The 26,937-nt window shown below is 33.2% G+C and overlaps 2 protein-coding genes across 4 annotated transcripts in view; one reads left to right on the top strand and one right to left on the bottom strand.

Moving 5' to 3' along the window:
* LOC111043708 (cholecystokinin receptor type A-like) overlaps window positions 1–26,937 on the bottom strand; it is a 221,049-nt gene that overhangs the window by 92,357 nt on the left and 101,755 nt on the right. The window lies entirely within an intron of this gene.
* The window catches only part of LOC111043712 (luciferin sulfotransferase), an 82,759-nt gene that overhangs the window by 46,433 nt on the left and 9,389 nt on the right, over window positions 1–26,937 (top strand). For all 3 annotated transcript variants that reach the window (XM_022328742.2, XM_022328741.2, XM_039424394.1), the window contains exons 3-4: window positions 12,535–12,634; window positions 26,147–26,312. In XM_022328742.2, coding sequence (XP_022184434.1) covers window positions 12,535–12,634; window positions 26,147–26,312 — 266 coding nt within the window. The remainder of the gene's footprint in view (window positions 1–12,534; window positions 12,635–26,146; window positions 26,313–26,937) is intronic.

Genomic DNA, 26,937 nt, shown 5'->3' on the forward strand with positions numbered 1-26,937 from the left:
TTGAGAGACTGAACTGCTAAGGCTGGGATTGGACTACACATTTATTGACATGATATAAAATAAGCATGAATAGGAGATCAACGTCAATTTCAAATGAATCATTCATTTTTCATTGAAGATTCCCTTATTGGTCATGTAGATTAAACCAAAAAGGAATAGATTAGAGTATGAGTTAGGAGTTTTAAGAGTTTAAGAGTTTTACTACTGTTGCAACAGTAAAATCTTGATAATTTTTCTGTAATACCTAATTATTGTAATATTGCTTGTTATCAACCATTGATAGTTATAATAATTATCATCAATATGCATCTGAATATAAATTATGAATAGATGAATAAAAAGAAGCAAAATATATGAAACATTAGAGGACCGTATGGATTCTACCCAGTAAAGATAGGCCACCCACACTCTGCTAATTTTTCCTTCCGTGACACTCAGTATTTGACTCTACAATCCAAACATTCTCCTCTCCCTCACGCTGTGGAGAGATATTTATAACAAATGCTTCCCGATTACGTTGGCTCTTGCATTGTCCAAACATCCACATATTTCACATTCTGCAATTCTCGTAATTGATATGCCAGGATGGATAGTACTCTTAAAAAATGGGCTAGGAGCAAATCGGCTTATCTTATAAATCTTCATCGAAACGCTTCGTGCTCCAGAAATCATTGTAAGGATAGATTTTGTGTTTTATAGATAGTTTTGCTCCCCATTGCTACAGAAGAAAAGAAGTCTCTTATTGGAATTGGCACATCCCGAACACACGTTCGCTCTCATACAAAAAAAAAAAAAACAATTCTAAATATTCTTCACGAGAGGAGAATAATGGGAAAGTATCGAGTTCCAAATTTTTTGTGTTACTAATAGATAAGTGTGACTGGACACAGAGAGCAGTCAGGCGTTCCGAGTTCTGCGGTCCACGTTCTTTCTATGGACAAAATGGCGGTGGTCAAATTCAAGTGTTCAATTTGGATTTCGCAATCTATATAAATAAAAATCGAGCCTCAAATTTTGACATTCAATACCTTTTTTCTGTGTGCACCGAATTCGATGATTTTTTTAGTTGTGTTCGCTATGTTCAGGACCAGGTTTATGGCCTACCAAATTTAATATCGGGGACCGAGCTTCGCTCTGGAGTACAAAAGCATAAACATTTATCACGAAAGAATAAATTATAATGATATACAGAAATGCTCTATCTGATCACAGTGAATTGAGATTAATTCCTAGAGGAATGCAAAACTTTCCCTCACAAAGGCCTGGTTGCACAAAAGCCGGTTGAATTTTAATCATGATTAATTCCACGTGAACCAAATCAGAGAAGATCATTTCAAAAAGATGGTTCCACTGGAATCAATCAGAATTGAAAATAACCCGGCTTTTTTGCAACCGGCACCAAGTACCTGTTTGAATGATCACAAAAGTTCAACAGCTGAGTCATAATTTTGACACAGTCCCACACACATGTACTCGCTAACTCACTTCCATCCTTCCCAATCATATTTATATGATTTGTTATTGTTTCCACGAATAAATAAATAAATAAATAAAAGACGATGAAATAATTATTATTATCAGTTGTTTTTCCAAGGATGAATAATAATTATCCTTTTGATGTCCTTCAGCGAGTTTTCCCAGGGATGAGACCTAGTGCAATCGAATTTTTATATTATAAACCTACTATGTTCTGAATCTCCTGAGAATCGTTAGAGCCATTTTCGAGATCCAGTGAAATACAAACATATAAACATCTAAACATCTAAACAGATATTGCTCGTTTAATAGTATAGGATAATCCGACATCTGGACTCTTTACTACAGTCCTACAAAGTTTACATGTAATCCTTATGGGAGAAGATTTGTGAGCTGGCCACAGAAATAAAAATCAGGTGTTATAATCATTGCGCCATTCAACAACCGTCGGTAGATAGTAGACAAGAGTGTGTGCTGCTTCTTGTGTGCTGCTCCATAATAAATGAATAATGCAATAATGTACTAATTCTAAGCGCCCCGAATAAAAACAAAACTTTGGTTTCCTGAAATGGAGCAGACTTCAAACATTTTTTGAAATGTATATCCAGAAATAAAACAATTGCTTTCAAATGACATCATTTGGGGCAACAAAAATTGTTCAGGATAGATTTATTTCATTTATTCATTTATTCATTTATTCTTTATTCATTTATTCATTTATTCATTTATTCATTTATTCATTTATTCATTTATTCATTTATTCATTTATTCATTATTCATTTATCATTTATTCATTATTCATTTATTCATTTATTCATTTATTCATTTATTCATTTATTCATTTATCATTTATCATTTATTCATTTATTCATTTATTCATTTATTCATTTATTCATTATTCATTTATTCATTTATTCATTTATTCATTTATTCATTTATTCATTTATCATTTATTCATTTATTCATTTATTCATTATTCATTATTCATTATTCATTTATTCATTTATTCATTATTCATTTATTCATTTATTCATTTATTCATTTATTCATTTATTCATTTATTCATTTATTCATTATTATTTATTCATTTATTCATTTATTCATTTATCCATTTATTCATTTATTCATTATTCATTTATTCATTATTATTTATTCATTATTCTTTATTCATTTATTCATTTATTCATTTATTCATTTATTCATTTATTCATTTATCATTATTCATTTATTCATTTATTCATTTATTCATTTATTCATTTATTCATTTATTATTTATTCATTTATTCATTATTCATTATTCATTTATTCATTTATTCATTATTCATTATCATTATTCATTTATTCATTTATTCATTTATTCATTTATTCATTTATTCATTTATTCATTTATTCATTTATTCATTATTCATTTATTCATTTATTCATTTATTCATTTATTCATTTATTCATTTATTCATTTATTCATTATTCATTTATTCATTTATTCATTTATTCATTTATTCATTTATTCATTTATTCATTTATTCATTTATTCATTTATTCATTATTCATTTATTCATTTATTCATTTATTCATTTATTCATTTATTCATTTATTCATTTATTCATTTATCATTTATTCATTTATTCATTTATTCATTTATTCATTTATCATTTATTCATTTATTCATTTATTCATTTATTCATTTATTCATTTATTCATTTATTCATTATTCATTTATTCATTTATTCATTTATTCATTTATTCATTTATTCATTTATTCATTTATTCATTTATTCATTTATTCATTTATATATAAATGAATACTTTGCAAAATTCAGGGTCAAATTTATCACCAAACTTGTTCCCCATTGTCGATGACCGATAGTGACTACAATTTTTTTCAAATTTACTTCATGGGCGATTTAGAAAAACAAGTCAATCAGCGTTGTGCAACAACACTTCAGTGAGAAGCCCAATTGTTGAACAACACTCCAAATCGTCCAAATATGTTGTTATTAACACAATGCATTGATTGCATCATTCACGACTGCACTAGACTGCATGCCATCTGAACACAAAACACAAAATCGTCATCAGAGCTGATAAGACACCTGCCGGACAACACCCAAAACCTTTCAATGCCTCTACATTGACGAAGTGTGTGTGAGTGCTTCCATTCAAACCAATAAGCAAGAAGCACCTGGATGCAAGATTCCGCACCGCGTCTCCTCAGGTGTGCATCCAACTAAAGTTTGTCAAGAGATGCACATATATTGATGCATATAGATGCATATTTGGCGGTACGAAGTTCGCCGGGCCAGCTAGTTAAAGATGAATTGGAGAAAATTAGATACTGTAGTATAAGCGTCTCTTTCGTACTAATTCTATAGTTAATTTCAGTTTTGATCTTTTCGGTTGCCAAGAGTGGTGAACTGGGAACCACAGCCTGACCACTGTCTGTGTGCCCACTCCCTAAATCAAAGATCTGCTTCACAGTTGACCACTCTACGTAGAATCTCCCCATTATGACTTTGACTCATTGTTACAGAATTGTGATGATACTGGAGCTTATTGACATAATTCCTTTTGAAGAATAATTGCGACTTTTTATCCACTATAGTTTCATTGCGTTGAGGCTATTCAACTTTTACGATTATAAATGAATTTATGGAATAATGTTCGATAATCACTATAAAATACTACAGCTATAATTTCCTTCTTTGTGATTGTTTGCAGAAGTAAATTCGGCGTCAGGAGTAAAATTATCTTCATATATTTATTCGTATGGTATGAGGCTTATAACAGAGAAACATTCGAATTAGTTTATTTCTAGGTGGAGTGTCAAAATAAAAATCAACCCCTGAAAGAAATCATTGAGTTTTTAATAGTAAACGAAAATTCAAGGGGCTCGTCCTGTAATAATTCAATTTCAGTAATCAAGTGAATGAGAATATTTTGGATTAGTCAACATGGTGCCAGATTTTATTATCGAATATATAGTAAATAAAAATGATAGTTCTCAAGCAAAATCGATTCTTAATAACTGCCCTGTATGTAGTAACTAGCTCAGCTCTCATTCGCAATATTCACAGCATCTATCAATAAATAAATCATTCAACATTCCCAAGGTATCAGAAAATTGACTTTGAATTTATTATAAGTTATAAGTGAGAGACTGCTACCTCCATTATGATCCAATTAGGCATCAGTAAGTTGCTATTCCCTAGTTGAAGGTCGATCGCTCCACTAGGAAAGTTGCTCACGGGATTGCTAATTGAAGCTATAACCTCTCTTAGCAAATTAAGCAGTATGGGCCACAGATCTCTTACTATTGAGTAGTCTTGCATAAATGCAGTTTATGATGTTCAGAGGAGCTTAAAGGAAGTTTTATTACCTATTCATCTCTTCCACTGTTCACAAGATTGCACAACAGTCACGGATTTCATCAGAAAACGATTGCTGAAGTTCATATGACTCAATGCTTCATGTACATATTTGAATTCCTCGCTGCCTGTTTGGTACGAGCCATTGTGCTGTTCAAGCTTGCTTGCTTGCTGCTGCTGCTGGTGCTAGTGCTACTACGTAAGCCTATGGTAGTTCGAATTGAATTGAGCTTATTTTGTCAAACTTATACATGATTGTTACATTTCAAACAGGGAAAAATAATGCTTGCAGCACAAACATAACAAGTAAAACTACAGACATCGTGACATTAGGACTAATATGATGTATTAACTTATTTATTGTATGAAACACTATAATCATAATACAATTATGACATTGGAGGAAAACTAGGCTGAGCCTGTACTATTTCTCTCCGAAAATTTTGATAAATTGTTATGTTGTCCAAAACTCAAGGTTATGTAATAACACACTGCTTCGTCACTTGATTTTCGGTTCAGGAATAATGATTTGGAAATTTTGAACTTTGAAGGTTCATTTTATTAAAAGAATCATAGTATGTATCACAATAAATTAAAAACTCAAGAAATATTGCACTTATTTGAAAAATGTTAATACAAAATCAAAAAACTACTCACTATATAGTACTACTCACTACACTCCATGTAGTAACTATATAGTAGTAATAATAAATCTTATCATTCTTATAAAATATAATAAAGATAAGTATTTATAGATATTGATATAAATTAATTGTTTTAGGCTATATAGTTAACATCTGAATACAACTGCACAGCTTAGCAAAGATATACTGTATCCTAATTAATGAAATAATAACTATTGCCCACATAGACCTGTTAGGCCTGTTCGTGAGTCAATGAGTTCAATTACATTTTTATTCTACTGATAGTATTCCATTGATGAATTCATCAATATTATAAGACACAAAAACATCCATTCACACCTAGTCATTTTGTTGAGGAACATTCACAATGGCAAGGTGTAATTCATGAGAATAACATCCAAAGAAAAATACACTTGACAGTCGGTTGACAAAGAGAAAAGAAAGAGGAAAAATAAGTAGACCAGAAATGGGAAGGATCAACTATCCATTTCACAGACAAGTTATGAATTTTTTACTATTTTATATCTATGATTAATATTTAAAACTGTGCCTGGCCTTTTTAAAGGTAATTAAAAAAGATAATTTGGAATAAAATTTAGAATTTGGAAATAGGCTGACACATCTAGAAAAATCGGAGTCTATACTTAATTCATTCTGGTGAACGGGCTACAGTCAAGAAAACTTCAATTAATCTTGCCAAGCCTGATTTAATAGGTTACTACTATAAACTTACACCACACTTTGAAATAATTGGAAAATACAACAACTTCAATAAACATTGGCAACTAAGATCGGACAACAGAAACAACAATTTCATGTTACTTTGTTGACATTCTTCATCTGATTTGGGGGCGCATTACTATCCCTCGTTTAGATAGCAATACGTCACAAAACCAAACAATATCAGCCATGAAAGAACAAATTAATTTCAATGCAAAAACTGAAGAAAGAAGAGCCCGTTCAACCCAAATTTCGTCGATAATAAACCATATAACTCATTTCATAAATTTCGAATCCCCACTTTTGATTGACATTCTCGAATGAACCTTTTGTTTCACTACACTGCACTTTCGTTGGTCTGTACGTTGCTTTATCGTCGAGGTTACAGTACCTTGCTTTTGGCGGTGAACTTTTACCGGTTGAATTTGGCTTGACGGCGATGTCATCTAACGTCCCTAGACCTGTCATCTGAACGGGTGTCTTGAAGCGGTGTTATATAAAGTTGCGGAACCAAAGGGGTGGTACATGGGGCCATATGAATAAAGTTGAGCATTTGCTTATACTTCTAAAATATGGAGCATTTGCTTCATTTTCTATGAATAAACATGAGCAAAACCTTTTGCTCATGCTCATCAAAAAAATAGTTTGATCATTTGCTCAAAAGTAAAAGCTTTTGCTCAAAATTGTATGAATAAACTAGAGCATTTGCTCAACTTTTGAAGCAAATGCTTCAAAAAAGTTGAGTCTAGTCTAGAGCAGCTTATCACCTTTTGCTCATAGTAAAATGGCTCAACTAATTCGTATGAGGAAGAGGAAACTATAACAGATACGATCACAACCAATAGTTGAGAACTATAAAACTCTTTTCAGATTCAACCATGATATATATCATCATTATCCCTACAAAAGAATAAATACAAAAGATAGCTACTTGTTATAAAGATAGCCATCACAAAATAGGAAATAGGCATTTAAGAAGATGAGAGTGTAGACGATTTTAAGAAGGCTATTTATATTATAAGAATATGCGGAAGATTATTATAGAGATGACATTTTTTCATGCTATTTTTTTCAAAATTCTAAACTCAACTGACCTAAAACTCTATTCATAAATAGAAAACAGAGCAGACGACGCAAACACAAGCGGTTCATATTTAGCGCTTCCGTGAGCTATAAAAACAAAGTAAGGCTACAAAAGCTAATCAGCTGATGAAAAATCTTTAAAATACGTGAGCATTTGCTCCAGAGTTCAGGAGCATTAGGTAAAGAGTATAAGGTAAAGCTTAAGGTTCGTACAGACTCTCGCTCTGCTCCGCAACCGAACGTCACTCCAGCAGAGCGATTGATGATCGACCGGCGAGCAACAGTGGTTCGACCGGGGAACGCGAGAAGATCTAACATCTTCAGTAACGTTCATGATGGGTGCGTGGGCGGTCCGACTGTGGTTCGATGGTGGTACGAGGGCGGTACGAGGGCGGTACGAGGGCGGTACGAGGGAGGAGCGTGCTCGGTGCGGGTTGGAAGCACGAATATGTGTACGCAGCTTTATTCATATAAAAATGAGAAAATGCTTTTGCTTCTACCTTTTGCTCATGAGCAAAACCTTATGCTCCATGCTCTTGCTCATGAGCATTTGCTCTGGTTTTATTCATATGGGCCATGGAGTTGGTTTGGGGTCACACATGAACCGCTGTAAATAAATGTATTACAGCATTAATTTCTAACTCTTCCTACAATTATTCATAAAAGCTAAAACATGAGTTATCTATTGATTACAGATTATTCAAATTCCAGTCAGAAAAGTATAAAACTTTAGCAAGTCTCAAACTTGACATAATATTAAAGATTACATTCCAATTAGAAGACTATCTTCCTGACTTGCAGCAATTCTCTACAATGATATATATCTTCAGAAACAATAACTCAAATGTAACATAACTGAAAACTTTCTTCTCTACATTCTGTACTTCTTTAGAAAACTTATAATTATCTTCCATCACTAAGAACGATTCTCAATCAATATTATTAACTTGAGAAATAACAGGCTTTGTTGATACAATACTCTGATGGAAATTCCAATTGTTTAAATTCACTATATTATATTTTAACCTTATTTTACGTACCTTAGCGGTTATTTGAAGAAATAATGCTTGCAGCACAAACATAACAAGTGAAACTACAGACATCGTGACATTAGGACTAATATAATTTATTAACTTATTTATTGTATGAAACACTATAGTCATAATACAATTATGACATTGGAGGAAAAACTAGGCTGAAGTTGTACTATTTCTCTCCGAAAATTTTGATAAATTGTTATGTTGTCCAAAACTCAAGGTTATGTAATAACACACTGCTTCGTCACTTGATTTTCGGTTCAGGAATAATGATTTGGAAATTTTGAACTTTGAAGGTTCATTTTATTAAAAGAATCATAGTATGTATCACAATAAATTAAAAACTCAAGAAATATTGCACTTATTTGAAAAATGTTAATACAAAATCAAAAAACTACTCACTATATAGTTACTCCATGTAGTAACTATATAGTAGTAATAATAAATCTTATCATTCTTATAAGATAAGTATTTATAGATATTGATATAAATTAATTGTTTTAGGCTATATAGTTAACATCTGAATACAACTGCACAGCTTAGCAAAGATATACTGTATCCTAATTAATGAAATAATAACTATTGCCCACATAGACCTGTTAGGCCTGTTCGTGAGTCAATGAGTTCAATTACATTTATATTCTACTGATAGCATTCCATTGATGAATTCATCAATATTATAAGACACTAAAACATCCATTCACACCTAGTCATTTTGTTGAGGAACATTCACAATGGCAAGGTGTAATTCATGAGAATAACATCCAAAGAAAAATACACTTGACAGTCGGTTGACAAAGAGAAAAGAAAGAGGAAAAATAAGTAGACCAGAAATGGGAAGGATCAACTATCCATTTCACAGACAAGTTATGAATTTTTTACTATTTTATATCTATGATTAATATTTAAAACTGTGCCTGGCCTTTTTAAAGGTAATGAAAGAAATAATTTGGAATAAAATTTAGAATTTGGAAATAGGCCGACACATCTAGAAAAATCGGAGTCTATACTTAATTCATGCTGGTGAACGGGCTACAGTCAAGAAAACTTCAATTAATCTTGCCAAGCCTGATTTAATAGGTTACTACTATAAACTTACACCACACTTTGAAATAATTGGAAAATACAACAACTTCAATAAACATTGGCAACTAAGATCGGACAACAGAAACAACAATTTCATGTTACTTTGTTGACATTCTTCATCTGTTTTGGGGGCGCATTACTATCCCTCGTTCAGATAGCAATACGTCACAAAACCAAACAAAATCAGTCATAAAAGAACAAATTAATTTCAATGCAAAAACTGAAGAAAGAAAAGTCCGTTCAACCCAAATTTCGTCGATAATGAACCATATAACTCATTTAATAAATTTCGAATCCCCACTTTTGATTGACATTCTCGAATGAACTTTTTGTTTCACTACACTGCACTTTCGTTGGTCTGTAAGTTGCTTTATCGTCGAGGTTACGGTACAGTACCTTGTTTTTGGCGGTGAACTTTTACCGGTTGAATTTTGCTTGACGGCGATGTCATCTAATGTCCCTAGACCTGTCATCTGAACGGGTGTCTTGAAGCGGTGTTACAGTCATAAAGTTGCGGAACCAAAGGGGTGGTACATGGAGTTTGTTTGGGGTCACACATGAACCGCTGTAGATAAATGTATTACAGTATTAATTTCTAACTCTTCCTACAATTATTCATAAAAGCTAAAACATGAGTTATCTATTGATTACAGATTATTTAAATTCTCTCATTCTATTGGAATTCTCATTTTAAATAGATTTTTATCTTTCAACTACTGATTATTTGTATCAGAATTAATGGATCTTTTAACGCCATGAGAAAACACAGTCAGAAAAGTATAAAACTCAAGTATCAAATAACTAAAACTATCAAAGTAGCTCAAACTTGACATAATATTGAAGATTACATTCCAATTGGAAGACTATCTTCCTGACTTGCAGCAATTCTCTACAATAATATATATCTTCAGAAACAATAACTCGAATGTAACATAACTGAAAACTTTCTTCTCTACATTCTGTACTTTAGAAAAAATTATAATTATCTTCCATCACTAAGGACGATTCTCAATCAATATTATTAACTTGAGAAATAAGAGGCTTTGTTGATACAATACTCTGATGGAAGTTTCAAATTAATTAAATTTCCTAAATTATATTTCAACCTTATTTTACGTACCTTAGCGGTTATTTGAAGAAACAATTATTCGTACATGATGAATAAACACAATTAAACTTTTCAGGACATGGCACTACTAGAAAATTTAAACTTTAATGAAAATAAAACTTATTTCTACATTAACTAATAAGATTATAAAATTGCCCAAAAAAGGCGAAACAAATCGACTACGTCTTCACTGTCGTAGTGCTCCTAGAAAAGTGTCCTCCGAAACGTAATCTGGTCTCTCGGCTGGGGAATCGCCCCACTACTGAGAAACCACTATTTAGAAACAGGTCTCCTATTGGGCTACTGGAAATATGGGAATCATATTTGACCAACCGTCACGTGGCTTCTAGAGCCTTAGGACCAAAGAGTAACTGCAAAATCAGTACTTTGTTATAATTGTAATATCTAGCTATTTTACTCCTTATCGCACTCTATGTCGCGTCAGGGAGGCTAAGTTTGAGAAATAATTTTAAAATCTACATTCCTCGACGACTCGGAGCCACAATTTTTAAATATCTATCCTGGAAAACTCGAAGCCATGGCCGTTCATCATAGAGAGAGAAAACAATAACGCTAACTCACTTACAATAATAGCTCCAGCCTATTGCGTATTAAATTCACTATTATAGCTTGAGAAAAAGCCTGAATTAGAAACAGTGCTCGGCTCAATACCCACCAATGAAAAATTCACACTAACTAGTCACTTACATCCTAACTAAACTTACTTTTGGACCCTTTGGTTCAATTTCATGTGCAATTGATTTTTCGTCTATTTGTATTGTGGCATGATACTGTCAGGGCAATACTTTTGAAGCTCGAATGAAGATAATAACCAGCACATGTTCGAATAAGGATATCCAAGTGAAATAATGAAAATGAATGAGGATGATGAATAACTGAGAATTTAAACTTTTCTGTGGAATTTATTCTTTTATAATATAAGTGAACTTCCATAAAGATATATTATAGGAATTTTTGAAATTTTTTACATAAAATTGTGAGACAGGATTCCCATGTTACTTGTTCTTCACTCGCTTAAATTACCAACAGATCATCTCACACACTTCTTTATTCTTGTCAACGAAATAAATTAAAATTGAGAGCAAGTTCTTCAGATTACAATCCCTCAAATTTCATTACTGTCCAATACGTCTCGTAACAATCTGTCCCATTCTGTTCCTCATCTTAGAAAATACAATGCTTTGGGATCAGGTATTTTTTGTCTTCTTTCGTAAATATGATATCTTTGTTTAAAAATAAAGTCTCTGGGCTCCGAAGCATCTCAAACTCGCTGTTTGTTGCTTAGCTCTTCCGACGTAAAAGAATGCGTGCTTCCTTCCTCGAACACATATTTTCTGAATGCCAGTGAAGGAGTTAAGTCGGATGATAAAATCTGTCATAAAATAATATTGAGTGCTCTAGGAAATTTAGGGAGAGAAATGAGAGATTTCAATCGAGTTAGGAGATCGAAAGTTAAAGCATTAGATTATTCATTCTATTGATCTATCATATTAGTACAGAATCTAGAGAGAACTAACTGAATAATGAATTAAACATTAGAAATCAAACTCTCTTCTATTATTTTTATTTATTTTGTTGCCACATTCAAAAATTACTTTGAAGAGTTCGAAACATTTGTGTAGAAATTAATATTAATAGATTTTTTCTTATTAGTTTTCAATTTCTAATATACATAGCCTACAACAGCCGTCAATACCAAAGAACATTAAGCTTCCTCAATATAGTGATTTATTCTTCCTCCTAAATTATGAATTACGAATTGCTTCATTGTTTTGAGATAGGCGAGCGCTGTTTCCCCACAAACATAACGTTGAGTTTGTCAACCTTAGTTTGCCTACCAAAATTATTATTACATCGCCATCTCCTGAATTGAATTGCAATGTCTCAACATTTGAAATGAGTTCAGAAATCTGGATACCTGAGTCTGAATCGATTTAATCATGAAATACTTTTTCTGATTTTAATCTGATTTATTATATTTTTTATTCAAATAGGAACTACATGGACCCAAGAAATGGTGTGGTTGATTGGAAATGATTGTGATTACGAGGCAGCTAAAAGCCAGTTGCTACTACAAAGATTCCCTTTTCTCGAGTAAGTACTATATTACATTGCGTATTATAATTATTGTACTTTATACAATATTATTACTCTGCTATCAGAATATTGGATTTAGATATTTTATATCATATGTGTTGTATCTGCAAGATGTGTTATTATTGAGCTTGTCTGAGCGACCTTGTAAAGTTATATCATTCATCATCCACTTATATGCATGCAAAGTGCATTCATAATTAATAGATGAATCCACTGATGGGGATCCAATTGATAAAGATATATAACTATCGTTAAGATAATTAAGATATGGTTAAGATTTAACTATCGAATTGACGTTGGGTTATTAGCATTATTTATTTCATTCGAGACAAAATAGAATTTTCATCATGATCCAACTTATCAAAAATTGGAATATCGTACTGAGAAATTGATTGATTTATTGAAATCCAATTGTACATTCAATTTCATATTTCGAGAGAGCCTTGAGATAATGGATGACATGTAATTGTGTATCCTGCCCTGTCATGATTTAAGATTCCCGCTCAATTATTGAACACAGTATAAACTATCAAATTGCAAACTCTCCAATTTCTAAGCTCCTTGTCCCTTTCGCATCGATTTTTGGCTGACCAAAACTGTTCTATTGAAACAGGAGAATACATTCATTTTTATGAGGGAAAGCTCACGAAATTTTGAGGAATTTCAACATCCTCAGCACTCGTCCAAATTAAAACGTATCAATAATACAGTATGCTGTCTAGCAGGATAGGAAATAAATTTCTCTAGAAGAGGTGAGAAAATTTCAAATGATTCAGTATTTATAAAGAGAAATACTCATATATTTTCACTATGAGTGAGTTCAACTCATATGGATATTCTGTCAATTTCAATAACATTTTCGTATCTTGTGTTTCCTCCTACGCAAATAATACTTGAAAATGTGGATACGACACATGGGTGGATAAAGCTCAGTATTTTTTTCCTGTGACTTACCTGGAATTTCTCTGTCACTTTGTCTCACCTTACAGCCTTGTTAGGCCCTCAGCTTCACTAGTTCCTCGTTTATCAGTATACACTTCATGTATAATTCAGCATGCAACCCCACAGTATCATGTCGAATCAACTGAATATCTTTTTCGGGAGTATTTCGTCAATAATTCTTTGTGAAGGAGAAGAATCCAGCCGCAACAGCTGCTTTTTCAATCTCATCAAAACAAGTCTCCTGATTTCCCATTCTGTCTCATCACAAAGTTCCCAGAGAGATTCTTTTTCGACATTTTCTGCGTGTGAAATCATAGGAGAATTATTTTTTCCATACAACAAAGATTGGCTGTCTCCACCTCCTATCACCAATGCATTGTAAACTGTGGATTCGGAAAAACATACTCATCTGTATGTCAAGTTATGAGAAAATCAATATCTTTCTTGATAATCCTTTTTTTAGCATATCGTAATATTGCTGAATTAAGGAGTTTTGAGCAGTTTATTATTGTTTTCATTATCAGCCGTACTAACAATGTAATATGTAAGAAAATAATAATGGGATGACATGCGAATTTATTTTGTTATCTAACATTTATTGACAAAATCAGGAAAATCAATATCTTTCTTGATAATCCTTATTGTAGCATATCGTAATACTGCTGAATTAAGGAGTTTTGAGCAGTTTATTATTGTTTTCATTATCAGCCGTACTAACAATGTAATATGTAAGAAAATAATAATGGGATGACATGCGAATTTATTTTGTTATCTAACATTTATTGAGAAAATCAGGAAGAGAAACAGGGAATGATGAACGGAAGATGAAGTAGCAGAGTAGAGGCATAAGGGAGAGTGAAGAATAGATGAACATTACATAAAAAACTTGAGAAGTCTTTACACTAAGCTAGGAGGAAATTTCTCCAGATAAAATCTACTCATACTGAAATTTCATTTTTCGAGACTATCCATGTTTGAATTTCGATCACCAGTCTTCTATTGAATTTACTAGTGATAAAATGGTTTGGAATGGCATCAATGAGCTTTCATACCTTTTATTGAAATTGTATTCTACGAATCAAAGCAGTATCAGTCTGTAACTTGAAAATTAACAGATGAGGAACGGAGGTTATACGGTGATACACGCATAGGTTGAAAAGATTAATATGTTTTTTTTATGAAGATGATTGAATTTTTTCATGTATTGCAGCCTGACAGTTGGAACGTCCAGCTCACTAAATAGGTTCTCACTTGGATAGAGTTTAGGTTTTTAAAAAAGCTTTTCTGATTTACCTCTTAAAGGCGTTTTTGAATAAGAATAAGTTTTTCCAAATGGTTCGAGTTTGTTCCATTCCATATCGCAAGAATGATCAAATGCAGGCAGAACAAATTGGATGTCTTGAGATTTTATTGTTACTAACATCGCTGATATTATTACGAAATTCACTCATCCAATTGTCTGAGTTTGTTTCATCTACTATTAATGAGAACATCCCAACGCAAATGCTGATCAATCATTACACCCAAATATTTATGTTCTCTATCAAGCTTCAAACATGTCATATTGAGTGTATGTAGAACCAAAGAGAATACAACTACATACATTATATTTTTCCATGGTAATACTATGAAATACTCTTAGAGTCCTTCAAAAGTGAAACATGTTGAGTTGAATGGTGATGATTAATATAGCCTATTGAAGTTGTGATTGGTGTCTATTATTTGGTCTATTCATTAGTTACTGCTTTTTCGCCAGTGGGATCGGAGACATGGCGATTTTTCTTAATGCATGATTTCATCTATTTATATTCCTGGGATAAATAATTGAAAATGATTATTTTAAAATCTCTGAATGACAAAATTCTTTCCAGAAAGAAATGACAAAATTTTCTGTTGAATTCAGAAGTATGAAAGGTTCAGGAATGTAACTTTCTGGTACCGTTTCCCCGCTTCAATGAAAAGCATGATTGAGAGTCAGTGAATAATTGAAATCAATCTTCCACTTATTGCGCTTCTTGTTCTAAAAACCCCATCCGACAATTCATTCCTTTTTCAGGAATGAATCATTCGAATATTGCGCTTCCATTGAGAAGGTCGTTGCCAGCTGTTACAGTTCAATTCAGTAATGCTCTCCATTTTCTTCCACCATCCAGAAACTCCGATACATTTTTATCTTTTTCACAATGTTTCCAACGACAAAAGCCTGTCTCTGATTTACGCAGTCTTTTCAGGTTAATGAATTGTGCTAAGGTACAGAGGGATTGATTTGAATGGAGCCTTCATAATAATCGTATATTGTTTAAAAGACCGTAATATTCCAGCCGGCCTCCACATTTCATGAGAAGAATCGTTTCAAGATGCAGATTCTGCAAAATTCACTTCACTTTTCTTTTATCTACCATTATGAGAAGCTAAGAAGACTTTGATGGGGATGGCTTTTACACTAATTATATTGGTGCTTATACTCTCATATTCTCATAAATTAGAGTTCGTTGAGGTAGGGGTGCTCACCCCCTGCACAAGGACTCATCCTGAAACCCCCCCCCCATCCGCAGTGGAAACCCCTGCATTAAGGTTCTATTTATCGTTTTGCCTTATTAATACACATTCTGATACGGATATGAAAGCTATATTAAGGTGATACAGCGGACACAACAAACTCGGAAGTCCGGGCTGGATTTTTGGAGAGAAATGAATACTTTTCTAAAAGGCAGCCCAAAAACTGTTTTCATTCCTAGTTAAGGTTTCTGCATGTAGTGTGGAGTGTGAAAATGATCTTTATGTGATTGTGAAAGTACTTAGTGTTCTAAATATTAAGAGGACTGGGAAATTGTTATAATAATTACGCTTATTTCTTGTATATGCCTCCTCATTCTCCGGTTAATCAAGATTTTGGGATCGACTCCGGGCTCAGTTAGTCCAGGTATGTTTTACACACACACAAAACATGAGCTCAGTTTTTTAATGTTGTACTAGATGCAGTCTAAAAATCCAACAGTGCAGAAATTTTACTCCTCGTTAATTTAGTAGCACAGATCTTTCCACTTTCAACTAAGAGTTTTGAAGGGTTCTTTTGTTAAAATATGCTAAGCAGAAGACCTCAAAGTATGCTACTTGGAGAGAATGAACATGTGATACATGACAGTGTATTGAGTTGATGCGCCGGATAATAACGGAAGTATGGATATGGTGGTGATTGTGCTGAAGCAGTCAACCGAACAAGTATCTTAATTGAGAATCTCTTGAATACAATAAAGAGAATAAAATCATGAAGCGAGTTCTCTTATGGAAAACAAGTCATGAATTTAATTTTCTGCTTTTCTGCAACTGAGACACATGCCAGTTTTCATGAAAGAAAGTATGAGATCTACTAACAGGTATATATCAAGATATTATATCAGAATACTAAAACAAAACTAATTGTTGATTTTCTCCGTATCGAACAAAATAGAGAGAGATTGATTAACTGAATGCTCTATTAAAGTAGATTACAATATATAGTGGCTTATACATACATAATTATACAGTCGAACCTCTCTATAACGAACCTCCACTTAACGAAATCCTCTACACAACGAATTTTTACCTGGTCCCATGACATTTTTGAGTTTTGGATGCTTATTTACCTCTATTCAACGAATTTCGGACCTCTCAACAACAAAGTTTTCTCTTGACTTCAACATACGAAGTGTAGTATGTATAGGAAGCAGACGGTCATTCTAAAGGAATTTTTAGTTTCAGCAGAAAGGTCAATAGACTAATAATAATGGCAATTCAGGTAGGAAGAAGATAGGGTGGTAGACAGTCAATAGAGGACGAAACACATGTCGGAAATTGAATGCAAGTTACTGGAAATTGAATTCCAAGAACTTTTCATTATTGTAGACCAGGCATGTGAACGACTGGACTTTCCCATTCTTGCTTTTGTCACACATTTCAATTCTTTGAACTGACTATGATGATGATGATGATGGCTGTGACGAACCTGAGGAGAAGAATCCGTCAGAACAAGAAGCTCAACCGAAAATTACTCACTTTTTCAAATATAGAACATAAAAAATAGGAAAATTGAGTTATTATAGTATTTATAGTGACGTTATTGACAAAATAGCAGTATTTTGCGTTCCATCTAATAGCAGTGTGAAAAGTTGAAAAATATTGCTACAGAGTATGTACTTTGATTAAACTCTACTAATAGTACAAAATCAAGCTTTCTGGAAATAAATTGGTGAGTTTACTTACTCATTACAGTCTATAAATATTGAAAAAAACATGTTTTTTAAACAGCATGAATTTTCAAATTTCTATATTAATATTGGCCTAATAGGTACCCTACGTTCTCGATATGTTTTATGTACCATATTCATTTATTTACCGCCGTGATACGATATTATAAGATCCATAGGATCGTGGCACTTTTCTTGACAGAACCTCTCAATAACGAATACCTCTCTGCAGCGAATTTTTTCTCGGGATAATCGACTTCGTTATACAGAGGTTCAACTGTACAATAAAGAAAAGAGAGAGAATAGAATGACTGCCTTTATTTTTGACCTAGGATGGCGAAGTTAGGGAGCAGTCGGCCCTCTCTTAAACTTAACCCTCCAATACAATACTAAATTATAATAATTTAATAACGATACTCAGTAAAAGAAAATAAGAAAGAGAGAGAGAGAGAGAGAGAGAGAGAGAGAGAGAGAGAGAGAGAGAGAGAGAGAGAGAGAGAGAGAGATAAGTCTGTAGAAATAATGGAGAATGAAAATAGTGAAAATAATTTTATTCAGGCTACTTGAATATTTCTCCTTGTTGTGTAAATCATATATACAGGTAACCAAGAAGATTATTCAATATTTAAGTAATAATTAATAATAAAGAGTTCCAATTAATGAGGAATATAATAATAATACAGAGTAGACGAATGTTGTAATCATTATTCTATTTTTTCTCCGTTATTGTACTGAATAGTGAATGATAATAGTAATTGGAGAAATACTGTCTAGTATTTACATACCAAAAAGTACAGTAGTTTAATATTATAGTATTCCAATATTGTAAGTACAACAATCCGCTGGAAAAGATAATTCAATACAAGTGTCATTCATGTTGTCTGGTGTTTAAAAATAATGTGCATGTATTTCAGCTCTTGGTTATTTGTTATCTGTGCAAACTTCATACTACTGCAGATTATATCTGAGATTCCTTTCGAATTTTGTGGGGCTGAATATTCACCCTTACCAGTATCTCCATGATGTCTTATATTACAGTTTTGTAATAAATTCGACAGTATGCAAACATTTCCAGTGGAATAGAAATGATCTTTTGAAGTTAGAACTTTGAATGCTATTTGATTCCACTTTCAAGAAGCATCAAGCAAGCACTCTTCTTTGACTGGTCACTAAAGAAACCTAAGCTTCTACCAACGTTTCAATTTTGCGAGGGAATTTTTCAAAAAGGATTAATTTTTTTACTCAATTTCTCCTGGTAGAAAGTCTATGAGGTGCTTGCTTATTATCTTTAATATTACAAAGAAAATAAATGGCTTATAAATGTATCAGATAGGAAATACAGGAATTACTTATCATCACCATAGAGAAAAGATAGCACAACGAATACGAAATGAATGGCGAAGGAATACGAACCAAGAAAAATGTAGCTCTTCAATATTCAAATTGCTCTTATCCTAAGAACGCTTCGCCTGATTTGACAATTATATTACTTTAGAAGTCGGTTTTTCTCTTTAATAAATTTGTACAAATGACTTTGATAGAGCCAATAAAGTCCAATAATTCCATACTGATATGAAAGAAACTCTTCAAAATTATGTAACTTTCAGGGAAAATCATTAATAGCTTTTTTCAAAAACTTAATTCATGTTCACACCAACAATATTTTTCTAATGAAACGAAAAAGTACATTGAAATTCTATAACTCTAAAATATTGATAAAAATTCGTTGATGGGATTGAGTCATTTGAGAGCAGATTAATGTGAAAACCTTCTGAGTAAAACTAAATACTGATGATAGAGCATGAACAAGAACGTATTCAATGAGCTGTAGCAGAACGATTACCATTCAGTCAAATTAGTTTGCTTTGTGGATGAGACATGAAGCTGTAATAGCTGCTCCCCTTCTACTCGCATGTCTCTATCCCTTCGCAAAGTCCTCTGCATTCCACTTTGCACAACTTCTTCGTGTGTTTGGCCTGCTCTTGAGAAACAAAGGACTACGTGAAGTTGGTAATAACGTTCAATTAATCAATGTGAGTTCCTGTTCAGGACTTCTCAATCGAGCTTGTTAATTTTGGCCGAGCATGTTAACTTAGTGATTTGGACCTATCATGTCAATCATGTGAGATCACTCAGAGAAGAGTGATCATTGATCGATCATAGGCACCTACGTTTTGAAACGTATACTCGGTTTTTCTCTTGTGAGTTTGCATGTCAGTAATTAGAAGCTGCAAAAGCTGGCAATTTAAGTGAACTAAACAAATGAATGCATGTTGTTTCACAATTACCAGTCGAATAAGTTTTGTAATTGAGTCCAATAGGAATGATCGGGAGTGCCTCAGAACTGCAAGTTTCAATCTGTCTAGTGTATGTACATAACCTGAAAAGATCTGTTCAATTAGGTTTCATAGATAGGAGGAAAGGCTGCAGAGGTGAGATTTTGGCTTTTAAATAGCAATATGTTTATATTTTTGAAATGTGTTGATAGTTTTATATAGAGATGCGTACAGATTTACGCGCCGCGAACATGAGCAATTCACTTTTAATCAGAATGATTTCACTTTTAACATGAATTGCTCATGTTCGCGGCGCGTATGTACCTTAAGATATACCAATAGTAAAACGTTGAAGTACTTACACTCATGAATGACACCCGAATGATCACTACAACTCAAATTTCAGGTTGTCTTGAATCTTTCCTGTTATCCCTTATATTCCAGTACCTAATTCAAAATTTCCAAATTAAAATAATTATTCCAGTAACTTACAGTGTAATCCATTTAGTCTTGATAGTGTTTTGTAAAAGATAAAAGAAGTAATCATTTATATGAAAGGATACTCAAGGAGGAACTCAATAAGCTGTTCTTTCCACTGAAAAGGATCTACCCTTACTGAATGGAGGGCTTCAATACTCAAGATATCATCCTCCATTGAAGATTGACCTTTTTGTAAAGAGCTTTTATTTCACCATGAAAAAGTCTACAACATTTCTAATCTACAGTGTTGAATTTATCGTATGAATATCAATGTGAGTGGCATTCAATCTCCAGCCATTGTTAAAGTCCACATTTTTTAAGTTTAATATCTCAAATACAATACTTGTTATTAGCTATACTATTGTAAATGGAAATTGAAAGTATGCTTTTTCTGCTTCCCATATAATTATATCTGAGGATGATGCCCACATAAACGTCAGACTTGTCCTGGGATAATGAGAAGGATGATGATGATGATGGTGATGATGATGATGATGATTATGAAAATGATCGAGAAGTCGATCCACAGTTTTAGGTTGGTTTCAAACCACCGGTGAGTGACGTGGATAAAATGATAATAACAATAAATAAATAAATGAATAATTAAATGAATGGATAAATGAACAAATAAATAAATGGATAAATGAATGAATAAATAACAATATCATCATGAATTTTCACTTGTCATGTTTCATTGACGATTGATTTCAGGGAATGAGTTATTCTACCTTCCAAAACATTAGGTAAACAAACAGTGTTCTCTATACGATTCCAAACAAGGAAGTGGATGTAGTGAAGGACTCTCATCTCATTTTGTAAATTAGATCTCTGACACACGCGTACTTCTCCGGGAGTAGGAGGACGTTACACAATGCTACCCTGATCACAAATCCTTTTTCGTGGAAAACACAATTATATCCCGCCAAGGAAGTTCGTATCAGACTCAGAATTTCATCCTGCATTTAGAATATAGCAATAAAACTCTCCAGAATCGTTCTTCGATCTTATTTCATATCGATCATTTTGCTTTCCCATGGATTTCTCAATGATTGAATAATATTAATGAATGAAATTGAGATACTGGCAATTTGCATCTCCCTCCACTTGTTTGCTTTCGAAAGAAGTTGATATGATGATGTAACCCAAAATATTATTTTTATTGACTAAAGTAACCCTGCTTTAGTAGGGTTATAAAATAATATTTTGGGTTACATCATATCAAATTCTTTTGAAAGAAAACAAGTGAAGGAAGATGCAAATTGCCAGTATACTGTCTGTGGTTAGAACTGAATCGTAAAATTACTTGTAGGGAATTGATTCTCAAACAATATAAATGTTTTTTTTCCAAAAGCAAATGTGATCAATTACGCTGTAACTCAAAATCTACAATGAATGATGAATTGCAATTGATAGAGGATGATTATAAACATTGGCGCAGATTGCTGTTCGACATTTTGGGGGGGGACGTACTGGGGGGTCTGAGGGGTGCCCCCCAGAAAAGATTTTTTTGAAAAATAGCTTATTAAATGGTGGTTATTAAAGCATATTTTACTTCAAATTTGTTTCAACTTCTCAACTACACAATAAGTGTTTTAAATTATCTTATTCGGCAGTGATAAATTAGTGGGTAAATAAATAAAATTCTGAGTCAGCTCAATAGTTGTAAGTTTTATTAGATAAAAATTATTTACAAAAAACCAGCATAATAAAACATCATTAGTTGTATTGTTTGTTTCGATCACCAGCCATAATTTGAATCTTCAATAAATTTTTACGGGGGACACAGCATACACCATAAAATATCGGGGTTGGGGGGACGCGTCCCTCATGTCCCCCCCCCAGGTTCTACGCACATGATTATAAAGTTGAAGAACCTTATTTATTCAATAATGTAGCAATCATTTCAACTGAATTTATTTGATCTATTTTCTATTAGCTCAATATAAAAATACAATGATGAATATGTATATCGAAACATTCATTTTATAAGTTCAGCTCTCCAGAATTCAAGTGAATTTCTCATCCCGAAAAAAAGCGAAAAAAAATTCCCAACTAAAACGTTCCTGAAGCTAAATAGCTGAAAGCTAAATATTCAAATCTCTCAAAGTACATGATGACGAGCCACATCTATATAAATAAAAATCTGGTGTGGTGCACTCACACAACTTTCCTTGCCGTTATGAAAATTTATCACCTGACGCTAGTGTTCTCGCGCATCTCAAAAATCTACTATTCAAAGATATGAGACAGCTGGTGACAGGACAATAACGCTGGAGACACACGAGGTATGCTATCTCTTCGTAGTGAATGATTAAATAGAACCAACAGTTACCAACAGTTTGCAATTATTAATAATCACATTTTCTCGAATTTCAAGCTTATTTTCAATTTTAAGTGGAAATGTCACTGAACATTAAGTGTAGATATTTGTATGCTCAATTTTATCCACTTGAATTTTTTTGTTTCAATTGTATCTGAAGCCTGATAATTGGGAATCCAAAATCACACTTTGCATTGATGGGGCGGAGCTCCTGAAATTTTTACAGATATGGGACTTGTGGCAGTTGATAGAGCTTATCGATGACTATTTTAGGCATAAATTTGATCAAAATCGTTGGAGCCGTTTTCGCGGAAATCAAAAAAACCCCTGTTTTTGACAACATTTTCGCCATTTTAACCGCCATCTTGAATTGGATTTGTTCGAAATTGTTCGTGTCGGATCCTTGTAGGGGAAGGACCTTAAGTTCCAAATTTCAAGTCTTTCCGTTAATTGGGAGATGAGATATCGTGTACACAGACGCACATACACACACACACACACACACACACACACACACACACACACACACACACACACACACACACACACACACAGAACATTACCCTAAAACCACTTTTTTGGACTCAGCGGACCTTGAAACGTATAGAAATTTAGAAATTGGGGTACCTTAATTTTTTTCGGAAAGCAATACTTTTCTTACCTATGGTAATAGGGCAAGAAAAGTAAAAATCGAGCCTCAAATTTTGACATTCAATAACTTTTTTATGTTTACACCGAATTTGATGATTCTTCCTTAGTTGTGTTCGTTATGTTCAGGATCAGGTTTATGAACTATCAAATTTATAATTTGACTCCAGGACTCTTTTCTACGGTCCTTTAAAGCTTACATGATTGTAATCCTTATGGGAGAAGATTTGTGAGCTGGCCACACACAGAAATAAAAATCAGCTGTTATAATCATTGCGTCATACAACAGCCGTCGATAGATTGTAGACAAGCGTATGTTCTGCTCCGTAACCGCCCATGTATTTATTATTTTAAATGCCCCGACTAAAACAAAATGACTTCTGTGTGTAACCATCCAGCAGTGCGGCCTCAGGTTAAAGACTTATGCTCTAAAGACATTGCTTTGTTTTGAATAATTGTGCTGTCTTCGGAATTCAAAATTGATTGATTTTTAGTAAATTATTTATTTTGCAGTTGGAAAATTATCTATACAGGTATAAATAGAATGCCGCATCGCGCCTCCTCAGGTGTGCATCCAGCTAAAGATTGTCATGAGATGCATTAAACTATTTGGCGGTACGAAGTTCGCCGGGCCAGCTAGTTCACAATATAATTCACAATTTGAAACAAATTAGATTGACACATGAATGAAATAGCCCACAATGGTATTGCAGTAATGAAATAAATGTCGAAATCGTGTAATTTCCCAATCATTAAGTCGAATCATTGTAATTTCTGTCTGGAACCTTCACCCTCCACCTTCTTGAACATTTTTTCAGCTTCATAATTTCCATACTTTTTTAGAAAATTTCTTGTTGATATGGGTATTATGATTTAAGATAGGTAGTTGGCTGCTTGGTTCTGTTACATGTTTGTTAAGCCTTTGTTACATGTTTGATCTTTGATAGATGCGGGCGCTACTCTTTTCACCTATGTCTGACAGATAAATAGATATGATGGGTGAGCCTTCATCCTTGTCAACCGTTTCTATTTGACTGAGCCTCTATTGTACTGGTTACCTGTTTCACAAATATCAACTCCACTTAGAAAAATAACTTTGATGATAAATCTTAGAAAAATCCTAGTGAGAACATTCGGACACCAACCCTTTCACTGCGATAAATTGCCGCCAGCCTCTTCAACACTAACGAATTTCTGACCTCATTCCATCCAATTTGTAAAGTGTGAGACTGCATGTATATCTTAATAGAATTTATTTTCTAATCCTATCGTGAATTGCAGATGGGAATCGTTCCAGGCTATATGGACTCCTATAAATGCGATAGTTCCCTTGCAAGTGTATAGCGTAATTTCCCAATATATTTCTCACTGTTCATCCAAATCATTCCATCATTTATTTAGATCATTATTCTTATCAATTTATATTCAAAAAATCAATCGTTGTACATAAAGCTAGTAATTTGTAGCACAGTAATTAATTTGGAAATTTTGGCCAATTGTTTTGCGCAGTAACATCTCATTGATGTTATTTGAACAAGATTCTTAAAAGAAAAAAGTGAATCCGCAATTGAGAGAGCTCGCCCCCATGTAAACATGAAACACTTATATTTTTTATATTAGTTCCCTTGGGACTTTCCGTTATAATTGAATAGCTGAGCTACAAGGAGCTGTGGATTGCGAGAGTAAAAGCTCATTTGACGAGGAACTTGGGCTAATAAGCAAGTTGCCATTATCACATGAACTCAAAATGACAAGCCCGAAATCTGCTTCTCAACTGCCAGAAGCCTCTGCCAACTTCAAAACAAGAGCATATAATAAGGAAATTACGCTCTTAGTGACTAGAGCGTGCGACTCAATCCTCAAATATTGAACTTGGGGTTCAGGTTCACGGGAAGATGCTCTTGAAATTAGCTCACATTCATATAGTTGAACTTTAGATAGTAATAATTCAAGGTGAAGTACTTGAACGAGCTCAAACCTGAAAAATGATAGCGATGTTTGGGGATGTTTTTCTTCAGAAATTAAATATCAACTATTAAAAATATTGTTCATGGAATTAATCAATATGACATTACGATCATCAAAAACAATAGATCCTACTGATCCAGTAGTTTTCAGAACTCACCTGTCAGCTGTCAGTAAGACTGCGAGGACGAAATAATATCACAACCTAATAATATTTTGTGAATGTTACTCAACTGATCAATTACAATGTATTCACAATAATTATTGTTATCTAATAGAGGAAATCTTTGAATAAGCAAATGAGAAGCTTCCACAGTTTTTCTAGTCGACAACATGGGACCCATCGAATGATGCATGAGAAAAACACAATATTGAGCTTACTGAGACACTTTGAGAAAACTTTGCTACAAGATGTATGCTATAAATATCAATAGAAACTCAACTACAATCTAAGCTAAGATACATACAATAAATTAGATCTCACATACATTCAAAAAATGAATGTATGAATATCACAGATAGCTTGATAAATTATTCATGTCAGCAAATAATAATTATTATTGGTTGTGTAATTCACTCGCCAGAATCGAGATCAAAGTGATAATTTTTCAAATTTCAAATTCGTAGTGAATTTTCTTTTCATTTTTTCCAGGGCTGTGAGTATCATTTCACAGGAGATTGAGGGTGAAGAAGATGATGAGAATGTGCTGGGCGCCGATACCATCACATTCACTGAGGAACTCCCCTCACCAAGGTTCATCAAAACTCATCTAACAACTAAGCTCCTTCCTCAAGAAATCTGGATAAAGAAGCCCAAGGTGAGAAATTCACATCAATTTAATATTTCACATAATTAAGGAAAATAACAAATTCAATTTTTGCTTCCATAGCAGAATGTTTTTTTTTCGTCAAAAATGTTGTTTTAGTCATGTTGTGACCTTGTTTGCAGTATTGGGAAAAAAAGATAGAATTATATAGCGGTTTCTTCCATTAATGTATGATACTTGATGTCTGATACAACTATCAAATTATTGTACTATACGAGTAAATCTACTCGTAAATATAATATAAATATACAGTATAGGATTATCATAACTCGAGGAATGTTCCTTCTATTAGACAAGGAATAATAAGCTTACTACAACTGAGAGAATAGGAAAGTGATGATATGGTATGAGTGTCTTCGCATATGTATGTATGGAAAGTTTTTTTTTATTGTAATTTGACTGCAATCTAACACTTTGGTTAATGAACAGTTCAATTCTATGTTAAATTAATACGTAAAAGTTTGACATTGAAGGGGTATTCACTCCTTCACAGTCTAAGTGAGCAATGCCCATGCACTGTTTCTTTCAGAATCACTCTTACTGGAGTGGCCGTAGTCGAGTGGATTAGATGCTGGCTTTGTAATCCAAAGGCCCGGGTTCGAATCCCAGCCCGGGC

Source organism: Nilaparvata lugens, chromosome 3 (assembly GCF_014356525.2).
Source record: "Nilaparvata lugens isolate BPH chromosome 3, ASM1435652v1, whole genome shotgun sequence".
Classification (NCBI taxonomy): Eukaryota; Metazoa; Arthropoda; class Insecta; order Hemiptera; family Delphacidae; genus Nilaparvata; species Nilaparvata lugens.